This window comes from Bactrocera neohumeralis, chromosome 5 (genome assembly GCF_024586455.1).
Source record: "Bactrocera neohumeralis isolate Rockhampton chromosome 5, APGP_CSIRO_Bneo_wtdbg2-racon-allhic-juicebox.fasta_v2, whole genome shotgun sequence".
In the NCBI taxonomy this organism is placed as follows: domain Eukaryota; kingdom Metazoa; phylum Arthropoda; class Insecta; order Diptera; family Tephritidae; genus Bactrocera; species Bactrocera neohumeralis.
This window is the reverse complement of record NC_065922.1, coordinates 8794912-8819159: the sequence shown is the minus strand read 5'-3', so window position 1 is coordinate 8819159 and position 24248 is coordinate 8794912. Positions and strand designations below refer to the sequence as shown.

Below are 24248 nucleotides of genomic sequence, written 5' to 3'. Positions count from 1 at the left end.
TTGATAGTACAATTTCAATACCAATATACATAACAACAGATAAACACTCCACTCTACAGCAAAATCACACACCTAAGTATTAGTACTTTTAAATCGTAATCATTAAAAATATTTCGAAAATTCATTGCCACTACAAATAGCCGAAGCTAAGAGCAAAAACGAATAAAGTAAAAACTTGTGATTGCTGCATTTTCTCGCCTCATAAATCACAAGAAGTCCGTCTGTCTGGCGCAAATCACACGTTCGACCGATTACTGTAAAATTAATGCAACAAACACACACACAAAAAGACCAACACTCACACAGAGCAAACAAATAAATTCACATTAGAGTCAATGAAAAGGCGACGGCCCCCGAAAGCGTTTGCCAAAGCCTCAAATGGTAATAAATTCTCGCTTAATTGCAGTTCATAATTTTCATTTAGTGAAAGTAACGGAGATTCACACAAAATCATCCACCCACCTAAACGTGACCACACACCAGCCACTTGCATATGTAAGCAAGCGACAAAAAATACACACAGCGTTGGAAAGGAAAACATTTAAGCAAAAAAAAAAAGAAAACAAAAACAGAAACAGAAAAACAGCGAGCAAAATAACAATAACAATAAAATTGGTGATCGCAATAAAAGGTGGCATGTGCTAAGCGTCAATGGCTGTACGTCCGTCCGTACGGCTGGGTGGTGGGTGGCAAGTGCATAGCACTGCTACATACATTTACATATATATATATGCATATACATATACATATGTATGTATGTATAGATATATGTACATGTACATATGTATATGCGTGTGTTTGTATGCATGTGTTGTTGGCTGTGCGTGGGAAAGCAGCAACAAAAGCATTGACCTTGTGTGTTCACACAAAATTGCTCGCCTCTGTCGCTGCCACCGCAATTATTATTGCCTTCTGGTTTGTTTTGTCATTGCAGTTGTTGCTGTTTTTGTTACCACAGCGCAAATCAAAACAAAGCAAAAACCTCGCTAATGGTCAAGTTGAGAAGCAAAAAATGATGGTTTTTTTTGCTCGTTGCAATTTTTAATGCGAATTTTTTTGAGCTTTTAATGCGCGTGCAATTTTCAGAGAGCTTTTTCAGTAGTCGCAAGCGCTCTCCTCTTCTCCTACTCAATTTGCCTTAATCTCTCCCGGCCTGCGCTCATTTGTCGCGTTGCAAAAGCGCTTTTACTCACACAACTGTACAGGTAACGCATGAGTTTCGCTTCTGTCGGCACACAGCGCTGCAGTTTGCTTTCTCCTTTGACAATGCGCTCTCTCTCCTTTGACATTGTGCTCTCAAATCAATTTTCATAGCTGCAGTTTGTTTATTTTCTTTGAACTCATTCATTATATCGTTGCTTTTAATTGTTATGTGAGTATTTGTAATTAAATTGTTTAAATTTTTATACACTCTCCCTCATTCCTTCACATTCCTTGCCCTCAAGTACATATTTTCGTATCCATGCAAATTTGTGGCACTGGGGCAGTGGTGCCGATGTTATGTCTTTGCCAGCTTGGCATTGAACGGAGCTTTACTCAACAAGTTGTTGTTACTGCAGTGAGGAATCTCAACGATGAAGCTACTCAGTTCCTCTGGGTCTGACGAAACGAGGAGATAGGTCGCTTAGATATTATAAAATTAAAGTTTTACATTTAAAAATTTTTGATATTAAAAAAAAATTTAAACGGCTTTCAACTCTGATCAGAGATATGTACCCTTTCTTTATCTATATTCAGTGGAAATATTGTTTTTTAATATATTTAGTTTGGTATTAATATTCCTATTTTTCTTTAATTTTATCAATTTAGTTGAACACAAATTTTAAGCAGGTGGCAACTTTTCTTAAGGGCCTGTATATCTTTTAAACGTCTTTTGTAGTTCAATCATATTGAAATATTACTTTTATCTTATCGATTTCGTTATGTAAAAATGTATCATAAAAGGGTGGCAACTCTTCTAAAACAAAAAAATAATCATAAACGTAATTCAATTTGATTTCAGTTTTCTTTAATATTTTTTGCATTAACAATTTAATTGAACAAAACTTTAAAACAGATGGCAACTTTTCTCAAATTTTCTTTTAAACTTTAAATCTTTTTATTGTTATGGGTATGTCATACCTCTTGCAATATTTCTTTTATAATTTAAATTTTATTGAATAAAAAATTTAACAGGTGGCAACGCTTTTAAAAAAATTTTTAATCATGAATCGATTTGATACCAGTATTCTTATATTTCTTATTTTTTTTTTGCTATCAAGCGTAATTGAACAAAAATTTCAAACAGGTGGCAACTGTTCTCAAATTTTCTTTTAAACTTTAAACCTTTTTATTATATTGACATACCCAATCATCATTGCAATAATTCATTTATTATTGAAATTTCATTGAAAAAAATTTAACAGGTGGCAACTCTTTTTAAAAATTGTTAATCAATTTTTATGTTATAATTAATCAATATTTACATTCCTTTACTTTATCAATTTAATTGAAAAATAATTTGAAACAGGTGGTAACATAACTCAGAGGGACTAAAATTGTATTCGAGAATGTTACATAATCTTTTTCATTTTGCTAACTTTAAAATTTCATATGTTCAAATTTTATGTTTAAACACACTATGTCATAAGTATTGATGGGTAAATCAAAACAGTTATTTTATGCAGTTTGAGGTTTGATAATTTTAAAAGTGGTTATGGGGTTCAATTTATTGACTCATGTCCTTCTACATATAATATATGTCCATGCCATTATGCATGGAACTCGATTTCTTTTGCAAAGCCAGCACGGGCACGCTTGTAGAAGTCCAGACGCTGAATCCAATTTTCAACGGTTTTCAAGCATAAATCGGCCGATACTGCTGCAATTTCACTTTCGATATTCGTACGAAGTTTATCAATCGTCGCTGGCTTGTTAGCAAAGACCATAGACTTGATGTAGCCCCACAGGAAATAGTCGAACGGCATCAAATCGTACGACCAAGGCGGCCAATTGACTGGACCATTTCGTGAGATAACACGTTCACAAAACTTGGCTTTCAATAAATCGATTCTGACATTCGGTGTGTGGCTTGTGGCGCCGTCTTGTTGGAACCACATATTGTCCAAGTCCATATAATTCAATTCGGGCCAAAAATATTCGGTTATCATTGAGCCTTATCGATTCCCATTCACAGTAACGTTCCGGTCTTGATCATCACGGAAGAAGTACGGTCCAATGACGCCGCTGCCATAAACTGCACCAAACCGTAATGTTTTCGGGATGCAGTGGTGACTCATGGAGTATGTGTGTATTGCTGTCTGACCAATAACGCATATTTTGCTTATTGACGAAGCCATTCAGCCAGAAATGAGCCTCATCGTTGAAGATGATTTTTCGATGAAAAATTCGGATTATTTTTAAGTTGTTGCTCAGACCAATTTCCGAACATACGGAAATTTTTACATAATTCACGACAACGGCGTCACCGAGATGTCCTACGCTTAAGAACGACGTGTGAGAAACTGATTTGAGTCTTCTCAATTGATGCGTTAGCGGCAGCAATCTTTATCGATCACTGCCACGGGAACATTTTTACTGTGCCTTGATTCAAGTTTTCTACTGGCACTTGTTGATCTGGAACATTATTTGTTTTGGTTTAATCGAACTGTGCGAAACTTTAAACGCGTTTTTCTCAAAACTGGATCGGAGCGATACCCACAAAAACCGATTTACTTTTGTATAGAGAGGCTTGTCTATGATTGGCAAGTTTTTATTTTTATTATTTTTAAAAAATTGAAATAGTGAAAAAGTGATGAAACAACTTTTTTTTTACGACTTTTTATGCCGACCATAGACTAATATTTTTTTCTTTTGGTTTCAGATAACTAGGAGGGTTGAAATCACGTGGTAATTTTTAGAGATCCCGCACTTCGTCAGCTCATAATTTTTGAATTTGTTTAGTTTTTTTAGTTTTTAATTTTTTCTGTACTCTTCTAAAATTAACAAATAACTAATATAAAAATTGATAGTAAAGATATTAATTGCCTTTTTTTAAGGACTTTAAAAACTCCGAAGTTTGCTTCTAGACCAGAATACCCCCCTTATAGTGTAGGCCACTGACTAAATTTTAATAATTTCAACTCGTTGTTGGATCGTATATCTTTCCGTGATGAAATGGCAAATCTTCTGAAGTGAAATGTCAAAAGAGCGGGAAAAAATATGGCGTCGTTTGCTGTCCCTATCGGTTTACTGTTGCAGCGTACTGTTAAAAAACCCATTACATTGGAATGGGTTAATTGTTGGATGTAGCCAAAAAACGAAAAATCGCGTATGCAAGAAATATTCCACAGATCTTTTGAACAACTTTTGCTAAGAGACTATAAGTCCAAAACCGCTTTTAAGCCATTAGGCTTCGTAATGAAATCTCTCAAAGACTTGAATTGTTAACGGATTGTTTACATAACATTATTTACTCAGGGTACTGCACAAATTAAAGTTTAACGGCGATAAAAAGCAGTTCAGTGGTAGCCAAATGGTTTCACAGTGCCTGAACGATGTGCGATGGCATTCCATCTTTATGAGAGAACAAAAGCAGTAAAAGTAAAAAAAAACAAAAGTAATTGTTGTTTGAAGAATTATTCCTTTATTTTGATATTTTCTCTCAGATTTAGTTAAATGCACTATTTACTGTTATATTTTTAGCTTTTAAAATATTAAGAATTTATGTGAAAATGCCAGAAAACAACCACAAATTGTGTGAAGAGCACTTTAATTTTGAGTAATAGCTCGGCCAATGCAAAAATATTTCTTCACTGCAACAATTATATTATTTTCCCACAAAATAGTTTCGAAGAAAATTTCGTTTATTTAAATTTATTGTAAAATAAATGCACTCAAATGTTTGGCGATAAATTATTTCCTGCGGAGCATTTGCCAAAAAATTGACCAAATGCAAGATTTTATTTATGATTTACAAACATACAAGCGTTGCAACTATTAAAATTGTAAGCAAATATTTTGCAGCGGTAAATAAACCGCAATTATATACACACACACACACACATGCAGGCAAATACAAGTTGGAAATGCACAGCAAGCGAGTGGCGGCAATTGCCGAAATTCCCGATAAAATTCATATACATCAAAAATAAATTTCAAATCGCACTTATCGCCGCATTTCTTCCGCCTGTCACTACAAGCAACAAAAACAAAAGCAAACAACAGCAGCATTTAATGTTGCACATTTTAGTGCCGCCTTTCACACACACTTGCATAGAGCTTTTTTGCATTATATTATTACATAATTTGTAGCAGCGTGTGTATGCTGGTGGCAACCCCAAGCGAGGCTTTCTGGCTCTCGTCGGTTCACTTATTTGTCAGCTGCTTTTCATTGCCAACAATTTTCCCATGCAGGCATAAAATTTTAATTAATCGTGCACGAAAATGTGCGGTGGCAACATGACAAAGCGGCAATAACGGCACAGCGCTTCATATGTGTGCATGTGTGTGAGTGTGCGTTCATGTAACAGCGCAGTGGCAACAGTTGTCGCCGGGGAATAGCAAGCAGCCGCAACAATATTAATATTGCAGAGCGTTTGCAGCTGGCGGCGAGCAAATAAAGCCAGACAAAATTTTGATTTCACTGATTTTTATTTTATTTATTTTTGTTGTTGTTGTTTGTGCCGTTCGTTGTTATGCAATTAATCTATTGTGGCCAGCACTTTTGTAGCGCCTTTATTGCAGTTGTCATAATAATTAAATTTTATGTTTGCAACTATATCAAAAATCATATATTCTCACAAAATGCGCATATAACTGTTAATAACTGCGTTGGCACCTGCTGTTGCAGTTGTTGCGGCAGCAATTATTATTATTCTCTGTGCTAACACAGATGACCACTTCAGTGCGCACAAGCAAAAACACATATTTGCTACCCGAAAGCACCTGAAAGGGAGATATTTGTACAGTATTCGGGGAGCTCATGCAGTTGGCTTGCTAAAAGCTGGCAACCTTATTGTAAAATATGTCTCAATTAAAAAATTGTTTTTGATATGTTCCGAAACGTTTTGAGAAATGTCTTATGATGGCCGTATTTTTTTTTTAGTTGACATTTTTTCAATAAGTGGCAACTCTATTTCAAAAATACATATGTTCAAAAAAATAAAAATGTTTGATATATGTACATACGTTCCGTAACTGTTTAAGACTTGTTTTATAATGGACGTAGTTTTCTTTTATTGACATTTTTTCAATAAGTGGTAACTCTATTTAAAAAAAAATGTTCATATACGTTCCGAAACGCTTTGAGAAATGTCTAATGAAGAACGTATTTTTATTTAGCTGATATTTTTTCAATAAGTGGCAACCCATTTCAAAAATACATTTAATATAAAAAAAACTAAAATTTTTCATATACGTTTCAAAACGTTTTGAGAAATGTCTTATGATATACATACATATATATTTAGTTCACATTTTTTCAATAAGTGGCAACACTACTTCAAAAATATATTCAAAATAAAAATAATAAAATTTTTTAATATACATACGTTCCGAAAAATTTTAAGAAGTGTTGTCCTGAACGCTGTGTCAATGAGTTCAAGGCTAGTATCATCGCTATCTGAGTGGGTGATCACTTCTCTGACGGAGGCTGCACTCCGGAGCTGTAAATCTACTGCTACCTTAGTGGCTGCAACCTCTGGAAAACACTGTAATAGTCAGGAAGTCTGAAGTTGGAGTTGATAGAGAGCTTCTGGCAGTAAACCCCTCTACCAACCGCCAGAGTACCGTTGGGCGAATCCACGGTCCAAGTGATCCGGTATGAAGTCAAAGTGTGTGAGCATATTCGAGTGTTCAGACACGGGTTCTTTTACAAGCCCAGATTCTCTGAGTCTGATAGCAACTTTCGGAGCCATACACAGGGCAATATGTGCAAGTTGGAGTTAAGTGCTATGGTTGGAGTGGGCCTTAGTGCACCAGCCATGCTGATGACCTCCGCCCGTTGAACGCTTTCGAGTTTCTTTGAAAGTTTCACGACTCTAGAATTTTTCTTCACACGTTTTGAAGATTGACATTTTCGACAGCTGGCAACTCTGTGCAAAAATGTCTTTCTACTAAAGCCTACCAAACTACTGTCTTTTAAAGCCAAGTCATTGAAACGAAATTCCTTTAAAAATTTGATGCACCGCAACAAGTTTTCAAAATGTGGCAAGCATACACCGCACGAAAAACCCGTTATTTTCAAGCACTGCCCTAAAGCGCTTCACGTTTGCCGCCAACTTAACAGCCATTTTTCCAATTACCCTCGAACGGATTAAACATTTTGCATTTTTTTGTGTTTGTTTTTGTTTTTGCTTTTTGTGGAAGTGATTTACACGCTCGATTGGCTTTATTTATCCACCTGCTGATCAACACGCCACGCGCACACACACGCAAGCACGCAAAATTTACACACATATTGGACCTCAAAGCACTCTATGCATGTATGCATGTAAGTGGATGTGTGCGGTGCGGAGATGTGGTTGTATTCTGTTTTCACGCAGCGCATTTATTTACCGCTGCAAATTTATTTAATTTATTTTTTAATCAGCACTCTGCGAAAAAGAGGATTAAGCACCCTTTGCCATATTTACACTGTCACACAACATTTAATGCATGTTTATATAATGTACTCACATGCAAATGCCCTCAAGGAAATTCCTTTAAAGTCACTGGTTAATATGTGGATCTCCTTTTAAATGTAGTAAAGGTAATACAATTTTAGAATTAAATTAAATATTTTTTTTTTTAATAAAAAGCACATTTCTCCAGTGACAATTAGGAAGGAAATATGGGTCTTATACTTCTTAATCATGTGCCTGCCTTTCTTCAAAAATATACAACCACACTCTACTATATATTAAAATACATATAACTTGCGCTTTTACCTACTTAACTTCCTTTAACCCCAGAAAACAACAAATGTACTGCACTCGTTCCTTGAATTTCATTGTGAAATCGATTGTACCATGGTTGCAAGAGCCCGCTTCGAGTACGCAAGTAATTTGATCCAATTTGCTAATTACCACAAATGCTGCCAATGAAGTTCTGCAAATGATACTTGAGGCATTAGCAGCAAACATTTCGTTGACATTAGCAATAATAACAAACTAATTAGGAGACAAGGCGCAACAAATTGGCAGTCAGAAGGTACACCTACTTCCATACATACATACACATACATACATATATGTACGTGTGTATACATTAATGATTTTGCATATACATACATATATTAGTAATGATTGCAGTGGTGTTTCGATGGCCATTTGATATACCAAAATGCTTTATTCAAGAAATACTTATTTACCACTGAATACAGTGGTTGTGGTAAAAATTAATTTTGGAAAAAGAATTTTTCGAATTTCGAACATTTTATGTATTTTTGCTCTCTTCTCATTTTCTGACTAGAGTTATAATTTTCAATTTTTTCCGAAATAAAACTGCACAGTTTAGTTTAAAGAAACGACATTAAATGGAGAGATTCATTGAAGATCAAGAAGCTTAATGAAGTCGACACTTTTTTAATCTCTCAACTTATCGCAGCAGAGTATTTTATAGCAGTTTTGTTTATGTAACGGTTCCCTGTATTATCTAAAGCAAGCCTAGATAGTTATCGCCTTTTTCAAAATTGTTTAAATAGCAACTGCACCCGAATATAGCCGTTCCCTAATTGCTTAAGGATATGATTGATTTATGTAAATATTATGTTTTGCACATCATACTTCTAACTGCTTAGTTCGAAGTCGAAATTCGGCACAAGAAGTTACGTAATTGTCTCTAACTCCTGTGTTTTGCCCCCAATTTTACGAATAACACCGAATTGTCTGATGTGAAAGCCTTAACGAAATGTCTGTTTGGTTTCATGGTGAATAGTTTCGAAATATGCCAAAAACTTAAGAAATTGAAATAAGTTTCAAATTTCAAAAATTTTCCTACAGAAAAAAAAGCGTATTACTATCGTAATTTCAATCCTACTTAGTAACCACAAACCGAGTCCTAGGTAAAGTGAAACCCCCAAAAATCGCTTACGCGGTTATAGCTGAGTTTACACCTTTTTGACATACATATTAGAACAAAAACCCAAAGGTTTTTTTTTCAAATTTTATTTTCAAAAAGAAAAAAATTTTCAAACAATTTTGAAAATTTTCCAAACAATTCTGAAAATTCTCAACCCTAAACAGGTATCCTGATAAGTTTGCCATGATATTTGTAACACCCAACAGGATGCGTCGGATATTCCTTAAAATATATATATAAATGATCAATATGACAAGCTGAGTCCATTTCAGAACCGCCTATATCGGACTACTTAGTATATAGTTCCCATACAAACAGAATGATCTTTTAAGGAATATTTTGAATTTGTGTAGGGTTAACATTTTTTCTTGTTTTTTTGGTTTTCAATACCAGTAGTCGAACCCAACCGAAAGTGAGAAAATCAAGTCAAATACCGACTCTTAAGTTTAATATTACGAAAAAATTTTTGAAGTAATTTGGACTAATTTACCGAAGCTATGTAGAAGAATTTCAATTGAAATTAAGTTGGAAAAAATAACACTCGGTACCAAACGTACTATGTATGAGCAAAAAATAGTAAGACTTTGTTCATAATTTTAAAGTCTCTTATTTTATTCTTCAAAACCAATGTCGTCCCACTCAAAGTAATCTCCCTTGGCCACAATACACTTGTGCCAACGTCCTATCCTCGAAACCGTTGTTAAAGTCATATTCCGGAACAGCCTTCGGTGCGCATAGCGATTCACGTTTAATGTCTTCAATTGACTCAAGCCTGTTTCCCCGAAGCGGTCGTTTGAGCTTGATGAGTAGCCAGAAGCCACACGGAGCTAAATCAAGCGAATACGGCGGTTGCGGCATTGGTTGAAAATTTAACGAAAAACTCACTGATTCTTCATCAATGCGGTAAGCAACGGTGCTCTATCGTCATGCAAAAATCAAACAGTATTCCTGGTTGACAATTTGGCCGGTTGGAAGGAATTCGGAGTGCACCATACCTCAATTATCGAAGAAAACTGTCAACATAACCTCGATTTTTGACCTGCTTTAGTGTATTTTTCGGCATCACCAGTTTTAATACGTTGCATGACTTTTCCAACTTTCTGAACGTTTCGCCACCAGAAATTTGATTCCGCATACAAAATTTAATGAGACTTCTTTGTTGAATAATTTTACTCTTCATAAAAATCGTCGAATGCACTATATGTTCTTCAAAAAGACAAGCGTATACTAAACTCTAATGATTATTTTGATGGAAATTTTTCCACAGATGTCATTAACACTCACAAGCCAGAAAAACATATTTGGACGTATGTATGCTTGCGTAAAATTTGAATTAAAAAGTCTTACTATTTTCTGCCCAGAGAAGTACAACTAATCCGTTTTCGTCGAAATCTATTTAATAATTTTTTTAACTAAGTTGATAATATCATTTGGGATTTAAGAGAATATCGGTGAAAATTCTGTACAAATTCGGTTTTTTTTTTCTTTCAGTAATCGCTTTAAGACTTCAAAACTTTAATTCAGCGGACTTAGAAACAACTACTTTATAACTAAAGGACTATAGTAACTTTTTTGTATATTCAGTCCTACTAATTCAAAGTACTCCTGAAGAACTTGAGAACAATTTTTTCAATCTACATGACTATACTTCATAAATGAGTGAATTAAGACAGCCAGGTCCACATGTCTTCCAAATTCACTACAACCTTTGATTACTATTTTACCACAAAAGCAAAAGCTAATGAAACCTCCATCAAATGAACTACGCATAACAACAAATAAAATCACACACTTTTTCATACAAACAAAAAACATACTTCCGGCCAACAGTTAACCATTTCCTTTATCCCTAACTGTAATTCAACTCTAACGGGGTGATAATCCACTGTTCTGTTGTTTCGCACACTTTTATTTTTTAGTCAAAACAAATCCTCACTGAATGACAAATTCCTTAACGTTATCAAATCTCTTGATCCATTACAGCGCAACTACAACGACAACAACAAAGCAAAGTGGTGAATGCATGACTGCAGCAACAACAACAACAACAGAATCTTAATAGGAAAACAAATAGAAGAACAACGCAAAACAAATAGTAAAAACAGCAAAAACAACGATCCTTCCAATACCAACTAGCGGGCGAATAACGAAACTGCAACAACAACTACAAACAAACATAGAAAAAGTACAACGCTAAAAGCAACAGCAACAGCAACAACAACATAGCAACGCAACAATCGCACAACGACAAGTCAATTGCAAGGACTTCCTACGAAAACAAAAAAGCAACTACAACAACAAAAACAAAAAACAACAACAACAACAACAAAGAAATAACAACAAAGAAATAAGAACAAATCAAATTACAACAAACAAAACGTGAAACAACAGTCGCTGCAGTATTACAACAACACGGATGCGAAAGGGAAACAACAACACAACTTGCAGCTAATAGAGGCAGCAACGGCCAAGAAACGAAAGCAGTGAAGGGAGACACACACACACACTCTCAAGTAAGTTCGCCAGTTCACCAGAAACAAGTTGCCTGTTTGTTTTCTACAAATTTTCGCTTTTCGCCAAATCCCACTCAAGTGCGCAGGAAAAGCTCATAAGCGAGCATTGAACACATAACGGATTGCCATAATGATTTCCCGAGGGCAAAGCGCCTCGAAAGTTTCTACACTAAAGTAGGTACGAACAAAGTGAGAGTTTTACCGTTATGCACGGTGGTGTTGGTGAGGTGGCAGGTATTGTAGGTTATCGGATTACTGCATCAAAAGTGCGACGGATCAGACGACGGAACAGCGCCATGGCTTTATAGAAACCTATCTTTGTGTGTATGTATAACCTTTTAGCTTTTCCTCATAAAGCCCAATAGACCAGTAGCGGCATTTCGAACAATAAATTCCGCACTTTTTCAGTGAATATTGAAATACTGCGCATAAACTTTATTGCATCGCTCGCTGACCGTTCTCCCTTGCCTCGCCCGCGCCGCCGCATGAAATTCAATTTTATCGTCGCTGTTTTCTGCTTACTTCCAGTCGCTTTGCTGCATAGCCATTCGCGTAACGGTCGAAAAAAAGGAAAAATAGCAAAGCATTTATAATTTCCTGCGCTCATTGACTTGACTTGAGTTGAGTTGTGAGCTGTTATCCAAAGTTCAAATACCCGTCAGCGGTTTATGCAAACTTTCAAGTTGACTCTGCTCAGTTTGGTGTTCAAACTCTGAACTATTGCTTTGAGATCATAACTTTTTTGTTGGTGTTGTTCTTTGCGCGGATTTTGTCGTTTTTCTTTGCAGTTTGCTTAATTTCACGCCCAGCAAGGAAGAAAGTTTCGATAATTTCTTTACAAGTATTTTGTTAGAGTAAATTATACATTTGTTTAAGAATTTGCAATAAAGAAGACTTACTTTTGAATGCATATCTTCTACTAGGATATACATACATACTCATGAAATACTTAAATAGTTTATGTGAATACATATCATACGATTAGTAGTATCGTAGTTGGTACCCATTATGATGGAAAAGTAAATTCGTATTCATTGAAAGCAATGAAAATGTTAGTCTAGATTGGGCTAGGTTGGGTCGTGCGGCTGATCCTCTCAAAAACGGTAAAGCAGGACCACGTTTAGACAGCTGTGAAAGCTGGTCCTTTGTTTCCCAAAACTCCGGGATTCGGAACACCAGAAAGACCAGAAGCAGAAACACTTCGAGCTTATCACGAATTTTTAAACAGGCTAATATCAATCCCAGCCGTAATGGTGGTCAGGTTAGCTGAAGGTATGTCTATGGAGATGTTTCACCCTCAAAAGGCAAAAGCAGGACAGTTAAGAAGAAAGTGCCTAGGTGATTCCAATTTGCCTACCTCGATACAACTTTGGCATTTGCATCCGACAAGACTTGTAGGCTCATCGCAATTTAATCAGATTTTTATATGGCGAATGCATTGCTTTAGTGTCATTTCATTGATTTATTTTCAGAACCTCAATGGACTCAAACCACATCTTTTAGAGTGAATATTTCGATGTTCTTCTAAAGAAAAAAATCAAATACTTTGCTAAAAGTCTACCGGCGACTCGTTTGAAAACCAAAATATCATCCAAATTCTTCTTTGATATTCTCTGCTACAATTTAGTAATTTTGCTCTGCATGTATTTTGTACACGCTCTCTCTGAACATACTATCTTCCTTAAATGCTCTATGACATTAAAATCTTTGTATTTTCGTCAGAGTAGACTTCACAAAAATCTTTGTTTAATCATAAGAAATATATCTCAGTTGAAATTAATAGGAATATCAATTCAAGAAAACTCTTACCGATTTCTCAATTTAAATGGATCAATGATGTATAATTTTATCTAACTTGAGACAGATTTCTTTAGAAATAATACCATTCGAAGTTAACTTACGCATCCGTGCTATCCTATATCGAAACATTACATTCAGCAGTAAACTCTGCAAAAACACTACAACAACAGCAACAACAAGCGGCTCAGACCCTAAAACGAAACGAATTTCTTTCCGTTTGAAATTGGTTTGAGTTCTTTAAGCCTTCTATAGATTTCATAACACCGAGTCATTTACCTTATGTGCCCAATTTACCGAAAGTAAATGCACGATAGTGAACAAAAAATTGTTTCAATGCAGTTTTGTATTGTTCTATGTTTTGAGAAAAAGTTTACAATTGACCATACGTCCACTCTGCTAGGTATATTTCATATAATGTGTCTTACATTAGAGAACTTTGCAGTTTGAAGGCATTGATAGAACTCGAAGGACTGTCATGAAAAGCAATTTTCGAAACAAACAAAGAGTAAGGATTGTGTTTGCATTGAGATATAAAATGAAGTCCAAACACAATTCGATTATTAAAACATGAGATAATTCTAAAGTTCTTCGGGCATTAATTGGGAAATTTAAAATTCGTCCAATCTTGTCATATAAAAAGGGTTTCCACGCAAGGACTTTATTTTGATCGATTTTTTGTATATGGCGTATATAAATTATAGTGCTTCGATATTGGTGGTTCCGACAAATGAGCAGATTTTTGATGACATAAAACGTTTACAAAATTTCCGAATCTCCAAAAAAGAGGGACTAGTTCACATACATACTGACAGACAGGCAGATAGACGGACGGATATGGCTAATTCAACTCAGATCGTCACGCCGATCATTTACCATATATATGTTTCTTCTGGGTTACCTTTTGGGTATTACAAACATCGAGGCAAACTTAATATACGCTGCTCCTTGGTGACCCAAAGAATCGTTTTAATGGCCTCATTCATACTAGAGTCCACATTTAGAAACCTTATTAAGGTATTACAAGGGTTTTCTCAAACAAAAAACGGCCAATTTTTAGAAAAAATTTTCACATAAAATACTAAATATTTTAGTCAAACTTTTTATTACTCAAAAGATATGTACATATATTAGGAATTACGTGTTTTATTTAAGAACATTGATTAGATACTGAATTAAGGAAAAACAAATAAGTGATAATTGGACTTTTGGAAGATGTGTTTGCACAAAATTCAAATTCCGAAAAAATTTTCTAAACCTGAGTAAAATTTCATTGAAATCAGTTAAGTAGTTGGCGAGAAATCCGACTTGAAGACACAGTTTCGAGGAAAGTGAGGTTAAAGTTGTGAGTGTCAATATAGCTGAGCTCGAGCACGCAACTAGCTATCTCTCCAAAACTACTACTCGTATCAACTTGAGAATTAAAACAATATTCTAGAGATGTTATCGCATTAAATAAGCCAAAAAAAATAATAAAAAAGTATTTTTTGAAGCCGTGAAACCCATGTAACCCCTTAAAGGTCAGTCTCAGAAGAGGCATAATCGAATTTGACATATCCATTGGTATAAAAAATCATACAAGTATATACATGTTACTCACAAAAAAGTCTGAATTTTGAATCCAATATCATAAATTGAAATAAATTTTCTAACAAACAACACATTTTCATGCAAACTGTTACCTCCAGCATTGACCGGCGACAGCGCACAAGTGGGAAAGAGTTGTGCTTGTAGAAACTGCACACGACCGCCCAAGCCGAACTCCATTTTTGCGCGGCGATACTAAATGCAATTTATTGAATAATGTATAAACAGCTGTCATTTATTTACATTTCACCAGAACAAGTCTTTAGAGGGAAGCAGGTGATGGTGACTTTTAAAGAAATTGCTCACACAAAGAGACTTCGCGTAAAATTTTATTATATTATTTTAATTGTTTTTGTACAGTGTGAATAATACGTTTTTCAACACGAACTTTCGCAACGTAACGGTACCTCACACGTACAACATAGCTGCCAAATACTTGGTCGCCACACACTGCTCGCTTCTATGCTATAAATTTGTACTTTGTTCACATGGCTTCAAACACGAACCGGGACACGTAAAATCGCTTTGACTTGCACTTTAAAATTTACGCGATTTTAACTTTTATTTCCTGCAGTGACTTTGCAGTTCGGGATTGTTATTGCTGTTACGTATACCGCGCCTTCATTTGTCCTCATTCCGCCATCATTTTTATATCACTTTTTATTTCTAAAATACATTTGAGCTCTAGTTGTACTGCTGGCAATTGATGAATTCCTGTGCTTTTCTTTACGGTACATTCATTATTTATTTGCCTTAAATTACAAGCTCATTCAGTACTTTTTGTTTGTTTTCATTTTAAGTTTCCTTATTTCTTCTCGTTTTCATTTGCTTCTTATGGCAGTCTTATTGCGCTGCTGCCAGTCTTTTAAAAGTCGCTGAAATTTGACAAATTCGAGCCACTAAGAAAAAAAGAAGGCTCACACTCATATTGACTTTTAAATTTGATTTATTTGCCAATTTCTTTGACTTGCGCGGCAGTTCGTTAGTTCACTGAAGGCGAAGAAGCAGCCGTGAACTTGCACAGCGTAATTCAGAATTCTTCAAGTGGAAAGCATTTCGTAGTTGCGAAATTTGTGTGCTGTGAAAATAACGGGAAACACATTTTTATAGTAAGGATTTTTTCAACTTATCTGCCACTGAAAGCTTTTCAATGATTTTTGGCGCACCCGTGCGTATGAGTAACCTCAGCGCACATATTAAAATTATTATTTTTTTATTTTTTCCTTCACAAAAATAGCTGTTTTCACTCAATTAGCGGAAATTTATGCACAACCGTTAAGTGTGAATCACTACAGGCACTTCACTCACACACACACACACTCACATATACACACGCTTTAGCTACTTTTTTCCTGCCAAATTACATAACTGCCGCGCGTTTTGGCAACTTTTCTGATACTTTCTGCGAACTATTGCATATTTTCCAACATCAAATAGTTTGCACAACTTTTTTTCAACAAACTCCGTTCGCGACTGACGAAATTCCGCCGAAAAACATGCACGAAAAATGCACGCACACAGGCACGGCGCACTCAAACAAAACAAAAATTTGCGATTAAAATAAGGCAACAACAAAAGTTAGACGAAAAACAGTTACTTTTATACGAAAAACCAAATACTGCTGTGTGTGTGCGTGTGTTGGAGTGAGGAAACCCCTGCATTTTTGCATTTGAATTTCCATAGGCGCATTTGCCAACTTGTAACGGGACAAAAATCGTGAAAACCACGGAGAAAAAAAAACAGAAAATAAAAGCAAAAACAACAACAAAAGACAAAATGCCGACAAACATGCCAACAAAGCAAGAAACCACGAATTCCTTGGAAACCATGCAAATAGAGTGAAGGCGCCCAAATCGCTTGACAACAACTACGCGCAACAACAAGTGCAAGCGACAAGTCGGTAGACTGCAAACAACAGACGGATGGAGAGACAGGCAGACATCAGTTACTTTTGACGTGCCGCTTAGTTAGACAGTCGCTTCGTTAAACAGGTGACGTTTATGAAGGAGGAGTGGGTGATGCCTTCCCGCAGCAAGCAAAGCAGCAAAGAAAGCCGCTCGCCGCACAGAAACGCATTCGATATTCTAATTTCCATTTGTTATTTCATTAATTGATTGATGTTGGCGTTGATTGCGAATACCTTTTTGATTTTTGGCGAAACTAGTACTCTCCTGTGCATATTTACGCACAGTCCTACAAGGCATAGCATGGCAGCGCATACTATTGTTTATAAATAGCGCTTGCGTTAACAATCTATAAATATTTCATGATGGTAAAATATGACAAAAACATGACAACGAATTGACTGCCAAATTGGATTTTTAATCGGAGCGGCAATCAGCGTAAATGCGCTGAGGAAATAACTTTTATTTGCCATGGATTTTACTTTACACAATTTACTAGTGTATACAATATTATGTATATATTTGAGGTTAGTGGGGAGTGGGAAATAATAAAAAAACAGATTTGTATGGTTATAGTTTTGGTTAAGCTTCGATTGACCTAGTTTTTAGGATACAGATTGGGGCTATATGTATATTTGTGTGGTTTGCTAACAGATAGCGTAACTTAATTTACTACTATGAGCAAAAAATATTAAGATTTTTTTCATAATTTTAAAATTTTAATCCAAAACCTATGTCGTCCCTATCGAAGTATTCCTCCTTGGCACCAATACAACGTGTTTACAAATCTTCGAAACAGTTTATAAAGGCTCAATTTCCAGAATAGCCTTCAATGCGCGTAGCGATTCTAGCTTAATGCCTTCAATTGACTCAAAACGGGTTTCTCGGAGCGGTCGTTTAAGTGTACTGAATGGCCAGAAGTCACACGGAGGTAAATCAGGCGAATACGGCGATTGTAACACGACATTGGTTGAAAATTTGGCTAAAAACTCACGAATAATCAATGCAGTTGGAGACGGTGCATTATTGTGGAGTAAAAATCAAGACTTGTCAATCCATAATTCCGGCTTCCTTTTACGAATAGCTTCGCGCAAACAATGCATAACACTAAAATAGTATTCCTGACAGTTTGGCCGGACGGAAGGAATTCGGAGTCCACCACAGCTCGATAATCGAAGAAAACTGTCAACATAACCTTGATTTTTGACCTGTTTCGACGTGGTTTTTTCGGCTTCGGTTGACCTTTAGCACAATATTCGGCCGATTGATCATCTATTTCTGAGTCGTAAGCATAGATCCAAGACTCATTGCCAGTAATAATACGTTTCATGTATTGTTGCTTAACGCGGAATTTAAATGCGGTGATTTTTGCTTGGAAATATTACTACATAAAAATTGTTGCTAAACGCGGAAAGAGCTTGCAGAATATTTGAAAGCTATTTATGCAGCCGTCTCAAAACGTTTAAAACCAGATGGATACATCCAAAAGCAAGGAAATTGAAGCCATATGAATTGAAACCAAGAGACGTTGAAAGAGGACTTTGAAGGTCAGAAAAGCTGCTTGAATGCTATAAAGTCGCTTTTGCAACGAATTGCGGCTGATGATGTTAATAGACCCATCATGATAACCCTAAAAGCAAAAAGTCATACGTGAAACTCACCCCACCAGCCAGAGAAATGGCAAAGCCGAAAATCTATAACGTCTAAGTAATGCTCTGTATGTGGTGGGATCAGAAGGATGTGTTGTATTATAAGCTTCTAGAACTGTGTGAAACCGTCAATGACACTACTGACAGCAAGCCATCAAATAGAAGGGTGTGATTGCCGAAAGACTCCCGAAATTTACAACTAGACACGAGAAAATATTTTTTAATTATGACAACTCGGACTCATGCTGCAAGACCGATTAACAACTATTTGGAAAACAGCTGTAAAATTTTGCCTCAGACCGTGCCGTGAACTAGACCCTTCTGACTACGATTTATTCCGGCTAATGCAGAACACCCTCACGGGAATACGGTTCACATCAGAAGAGTGTAACAAAAATTGGCTTGATTCAAGCCGGCGCAGTTTTTTTGGGATGGAATCCACACATTACCAGATAAATGGGAAAATGTTACTAGCTTTAAAGACGCAATATGCACTTTGAATAATACGCCTGGGCATGATTTTCTTAAATAAATCTTCAAAGTTTGGAGAAAACTGAACTGAACTGAATATAGTTATAGGAATACGATTTGTTATATTATAAAAATTCCTCAAACTAAATTTTTCGTCTTTGTTGTCTGTCATTCATACAGGCTATTAAGCTTTGAAAGTATTGAAGATCTTAAAAACATACTTGAGTTCACTTGATGCTAAGAATCTTTTGGCGATCATTATTCGCCTAGTCAACTACCTAAAGAAGACGATGAAAAAGAACGCGTTATAAGGCTTTAGATTATGATACTGAGTGCTTCCATTTTTTACTTTCACTCACTGCTGACAAGTATTCCAAAATGCAAGAACCTATGTTGGTATGTCCTCTGGTAAAATCGTCGAATTATTTTTGTTAAATCTAAACTAATCACTAGACCCTTGGCGATGTTTACCCGCAAGTGTCAATTTACAGTTTCCAACATATGTTTGCTAAAGTTATCGATAATTTCACTCAACTCTTCTTTTACAAATAGCTCCTTTAAAGTTATATATATTAACATTAGAGAATACCCTCGGAAATATAAACTTTTTTGATCGAATTTTCTAACATCAACTTCAAATAGTTCACTAAATTTGGTCACGGTTAGAAATAGCGCTTAGAGGTCCAAGTTAAAAATGGGTCAAACCACGTCAATTGATCCCTGAAAATTTCGTAAATCACCGATTTTGAAAATTAGTAGTTCGATAGGTGAGAGACCAGATGCATACCCCGTGATATAAAAATTTCCTCAAAATATTTCGTCAGAATATTTCCTTAAAATTATTATCTCATAAACTTCTAAAGATAAATCGATGAAATTTTGTGAACTCAAATAAAAATGTTCGTACTTTATTATAGATGTGAATCTATAATTACTATATTTATTCAGGCGTGGTATTGTCGTTGGAGGAAGTGAGAGAAAAAAAATTTGTTTGTAAGATATTTTGGGACCGCCCTTATATATGCATATCTTTAAAAGTGAGAGCGAAAACTAGGACGTGATATACATAGGTATGTATGTGTAACTAAGCAGTTACCTGCTTTATAACCCTCTTAAATAAACACACGGTAGATCTTTCTGTGCTACCTGAGGATATAAATGGCACGTATTTTAATTGTTCTAGAAGCTTTTTACATTATACTCGTTATTTGTATAATGAAATGCGTATTTCTTAAGCAGCTATTAAAAATTCAGCAGAAATACTTTTGCTAAATAAACATGCAAGTGATTTTATTACATGCAAAAATATTAGGGCGAGCCTAGTGATGCGGGAAAATTACGAATTATGGTATTTAGGCTTTTTAAATTTCTATTTTCATATTTTTGATATACATACATATATTAGGGTGGACTTAACGTTAACAAAAATCATTCACTTTTATGGATAAACTTGCTTAAAAATTGCATTTTATTAAATGTCTGTTGGCATGTATTAGGGTAAACTTAAAGGTGGCAAAAATACATTTTATATAAAAAATACTCATGCAAATTTTAATGCAAATTAATGGAAAAAATTTTTTAATATATATAATTTTTATGGAGCACCCTAATACTTTTCACATGTATAACTCTAAAATAATTAAGGCCAGTATTTTGTAATTTAATTTAAAAAAAATATTGTTATGATCCACCCTAATGTTAACCTTTGCTTAATCAAATTAAGTACACGTATAACTCTAAAATACAAGCTAAGATCAGTATTTTGTAATTTAAATTTAATTTAAAAAAAAACATTTTTGTAACGACCCACCCTAATGTCATCCTCTGCATATAAAAACTAAGTGCAAGCCAAAAGATGAAAAATTGCTTTCACCGACGTGATTTTTGCACAAAATTTATTTTCACAAATTTGCTATACGCCGACAAAATGATAAACATGTTGCATCTAAAAATTACCGCTAAATAAATGGATTTCACCAAGCGAAAACTATACGGCATACAATAATATTTATATGAGGAAAAAACAACAACAAAGACAGGTAAATTTTTTGATCGCACTTTAAAAAAACCCAGTCAAACGATTCTATACAAGTGAATTGCATATTTACATACATACATACGTACATATAATATCTACAAACATACCGTTGTAAGTATTTAAAGACGCGGCCGCTTAAAATTGCTCACCTTGACCATCAAAATGTGCGCTCATTATTTTTATTTCTCGCTATTTTAAATTTTTGCTTTCAAAATAAATTAGCTGTACATTTTAAGGTGGGAAATTCGTTCGGTACAATCGTGCAACGAACGCGAGACACCTGTTCGCACAATTTCAATCTCAATTCACGAAGGCATAAAATATGGCTATGAAACAAATAGATATGGATGGCGACAGCTGAAACTGAAATTGAAAGAGCGCGTTTAAAAGTGATGACCATTTTCGTTTCTGGGATTTACTTTGCACACAGAAATATGGACATTTTAGTTACACAAATTCTTGAAAGAAATATAAACAAAATTGCTTCATCAGGGGAATGGCGTCGAAGATCTCAATAATAAATTATTTTTACAAGTTTATCTGACACGTCCGCATTTAAGCATTTTAAGCATCGAAATATGACAATTTTGAGTAATTTCAAAAGTTTGACAGCTGTCACCTCACAAGTGCTTGAATTAATATTTTACATAAATTTTTAACTCAGCGATTTTTTTTTTAAATTTTTCACTTGTAGCTCATTATTTTGCATTTTCATGTTTTATTTTAGCCTCACATTCGCGCATATTTAACGGCGCTGATTTTTTAATTTATTTGCTTCGCACTTTCGTGCCATTAAATTGTCATTGCGTTGCTTCTGCTCGTGTGTCTTCTCATGCACTCGCCACTTGTCTCCCCTCAGAGTACACATTGCTCTTTGTGATGCTCAATTAATTCATTCACTTTTGTAATATGAAGCTGTCATTGAAAGTGACACTGTGTATGCTTTGCGGATTAAGTACTTACAGACAATTTCAATGTAAATGTTGTCATATACACAAACATAAGTATCGCATATGAGCATTTCCACAGAATCGTCAACCAGGACCAAAAATTTAAATGTTAATAAAGATAAAATTTTTTTAAATAAGATATTACAAAAATGTTTAAATTTTTTGAATATAATGTCTTCATAACCTCTCTCTGGTATTTTCATGAAACATTTGACCTGAAACCTGAAAACTTATTTGTTTTTACTTTGAGCTACTCTACAAGTACTTTTTCTCTTGAGTTATTTTATATGAATAACTTATGTTATGGATGTACTTTTCCATAAAATATCTTTATTAATACCAAATAAGAAGAGAAAAATGCAAAGAGGCCAAACAAAAATCGAATAACGGTAAATTTTTATTTTGCTTATTACCTACGATCTAATCGTACGTTCGCGACCAAAAACGTCATTTATTGCTATTACTTCATATTGAGTGCAAACAGGTACCTAAAAAAGCACGATTAAAGCAACCTAAGCATCCGTAATCTAAAAACAAAATTACTTTAGGTAAACAGTGCATCAAACTTTTTATTTCGATTTTCAAAATTTCGTACGTTCGCGACCGTAAGTATTGATTTGTTTCTAAAGTACATATTTTTAATTATTATTTTAATACGCACATATTTATAAATAAAGATGGGTAAAATATGTGCTAATTATTATTATTATTTGTTAATTGGCTGTGCGACAGTTATTGAATGTTTTTCCGAAGGCTTCGAAAGTTTCTTAAAATTAGTTTATTGCAATATCGAAAATGAAAATTGTATGACAAACGATTGCGAAAAGTGTACAAAAGATGTAAAAGATATTGTGCCGCTAAAATACTTGTCAAAAATGGACACAAATGTTAAATGGCAGTACTGGAGGAAAGTTATCGGACTAGCTCCATGAACTACAAGTTCAACTGCCAATTTTCAAGCATCATTTCTTTATAAAGCGAGCACAACAAAATTATTTTGAAAACGTAAGGCAAAATATCACGCCTGGGGTACTTGTTCAACAAATAGATTTTGCGGAAAATTATAGGCTGGTGTGCCAAAATGAAATTCAAAGCGCACATTTCAACTATAAGCAAGTTTCCATTTTTACTTGCGTAGCTTGGATGTTTAATGAAACTAAGTCGTCTGCAGTAATTAGTGATAGTTTAAATCACAGCAAAATCGATGTTTACGTTTTCATAACGAAGCTTATTCAAGAGATAAAAAAAACAGCATGGCGATTTTGAAAGTATTTTCGTTTACTCGGACGGAAGTAGCAGTCAATTTAAAAATAAGTTTATTGCTTGGAGTTTACCTGATTTACTGGCCGAATTTGGTTGTAAAAAACTTGAGTGGAACTATTTTGCAACGTCACATGGTAAAGGTGCAGTCGATGGCGTTGGAGCAGTTGTGAAAAGAAAAATCTGGCAAATTACAAGAACAAAAAATGTCGTTTTAAACGATGCATTCTCTTTTTACAATTGTGCGCAAGAGCACATTACTGGAATTAAAATTTTATATTTTGGAGCTGATACAATTTCCGAGATATCTCCAACTTTATATCGAAAATGGAAGGATATACCGAATATTGCAGGTATCAGAATGGTGCATTCGATTTCCTACGACGAAAATCTTAAGCTACGAACTGCTCGTACGGCCTACTCAAAATATAACAATATTAAATAAATATTTCTTGTGTTTTATATATGTTTATATCTTTTCAATCAATAAAAGGAATACTTGTTTGCTTTATTTAAGAAAAGGTTTCCAAAATCCAAATAAAAACTTGATGGAAAAATCGTACGTTCGCGACCCGTACGTTCGCGACCGGTACTCAACCTTATAAATAAAAAACCAATGGAAAAATTTCAACGTGCAATTAGTTAGGAGGAAGTTACTTTATTTCAATTTAATATAAATTAATCCTTTTAGAATAGTTTGCTCCATTTCGCTATTTTTTGCGTTTTTCTAGTTGCACCCAAAAGCAACTTCCATTATTCGTACGTTCGCGACCGCATGTTTGTCGCTAACATATTAAAAAATAAAAATCGAAAGATCTTACCTTTTGCACCAAAGAAAGACCTAGAAAAATGCTATCAAAACATAAAAAAAAATTAAGACAAATTAATGTTTTCCTTGTTTTTGAACTTTAAATGCGTGCGAACGTACGACCGTAAAATGCCCATATATAATATTTCATGTTAACTGAATGCGGGAATCTTGTACAAATATTACATTTGAATGAGTTTGGAATTTCGAAGACGCGAAATGCTTACTTGAT

At 34.8% G+C, this 24248-nt stretch overlaps 2 protein-coding genes across 10 annotated transcripts in view; one reads left to right on the top strand and one right to left on the bottom strand.

The window, feature by feature from the left end:
• The window catches only part of LOC126758537 (glutamine-dependent NAD(+) synthetase), a 184264-nt gene that overhangs the window by 135242 nt on the left and 24774 nt on the right, over positions 1 to 24248 (top strand). For all 7 annotated transcript variants that reach the window (XM_050472848.1, XM_050472841.1, XM_050472842.1 and 4 more), the window contains one exon: positions 11023 to 11552. The gene's annotated coding sequence lies outside the window, so the exon portion shown is untranslated. The remainder of the gene's footprint in view (positions 1 to 11022; positions 11553 to 24248) is intronic.
• The window catches only part of LOC126758532 (cytosolic carboxypeptidase Nna1), a 168440-nt gene that overhangs the window by 134678 nt on the left and 9514 nt on the right, over positions 1 to 24248 (bottom strand). The window contains exon 1 of one of the 3 annotated variants that reach the window (XM_050472832.1): positions 15032 to 15194. The exons of 1 other annotated variant lie outside the window; for it this stretch is intronic. In XM_050472832.1, coding sequence (XP_050328789.1) covers positions 15032 to 15116 — 85 coding nt within the window. In that variant the 5' untranslated portion in view covers positions 15117 to 15194. Of the gene's footprint in view, positions 1 to 15031; positions 15195 to 24248 lie in introns of those variants that run through there. One more of the 3 variants, XM_050472834.1, reaches the window with a different exon arrangement.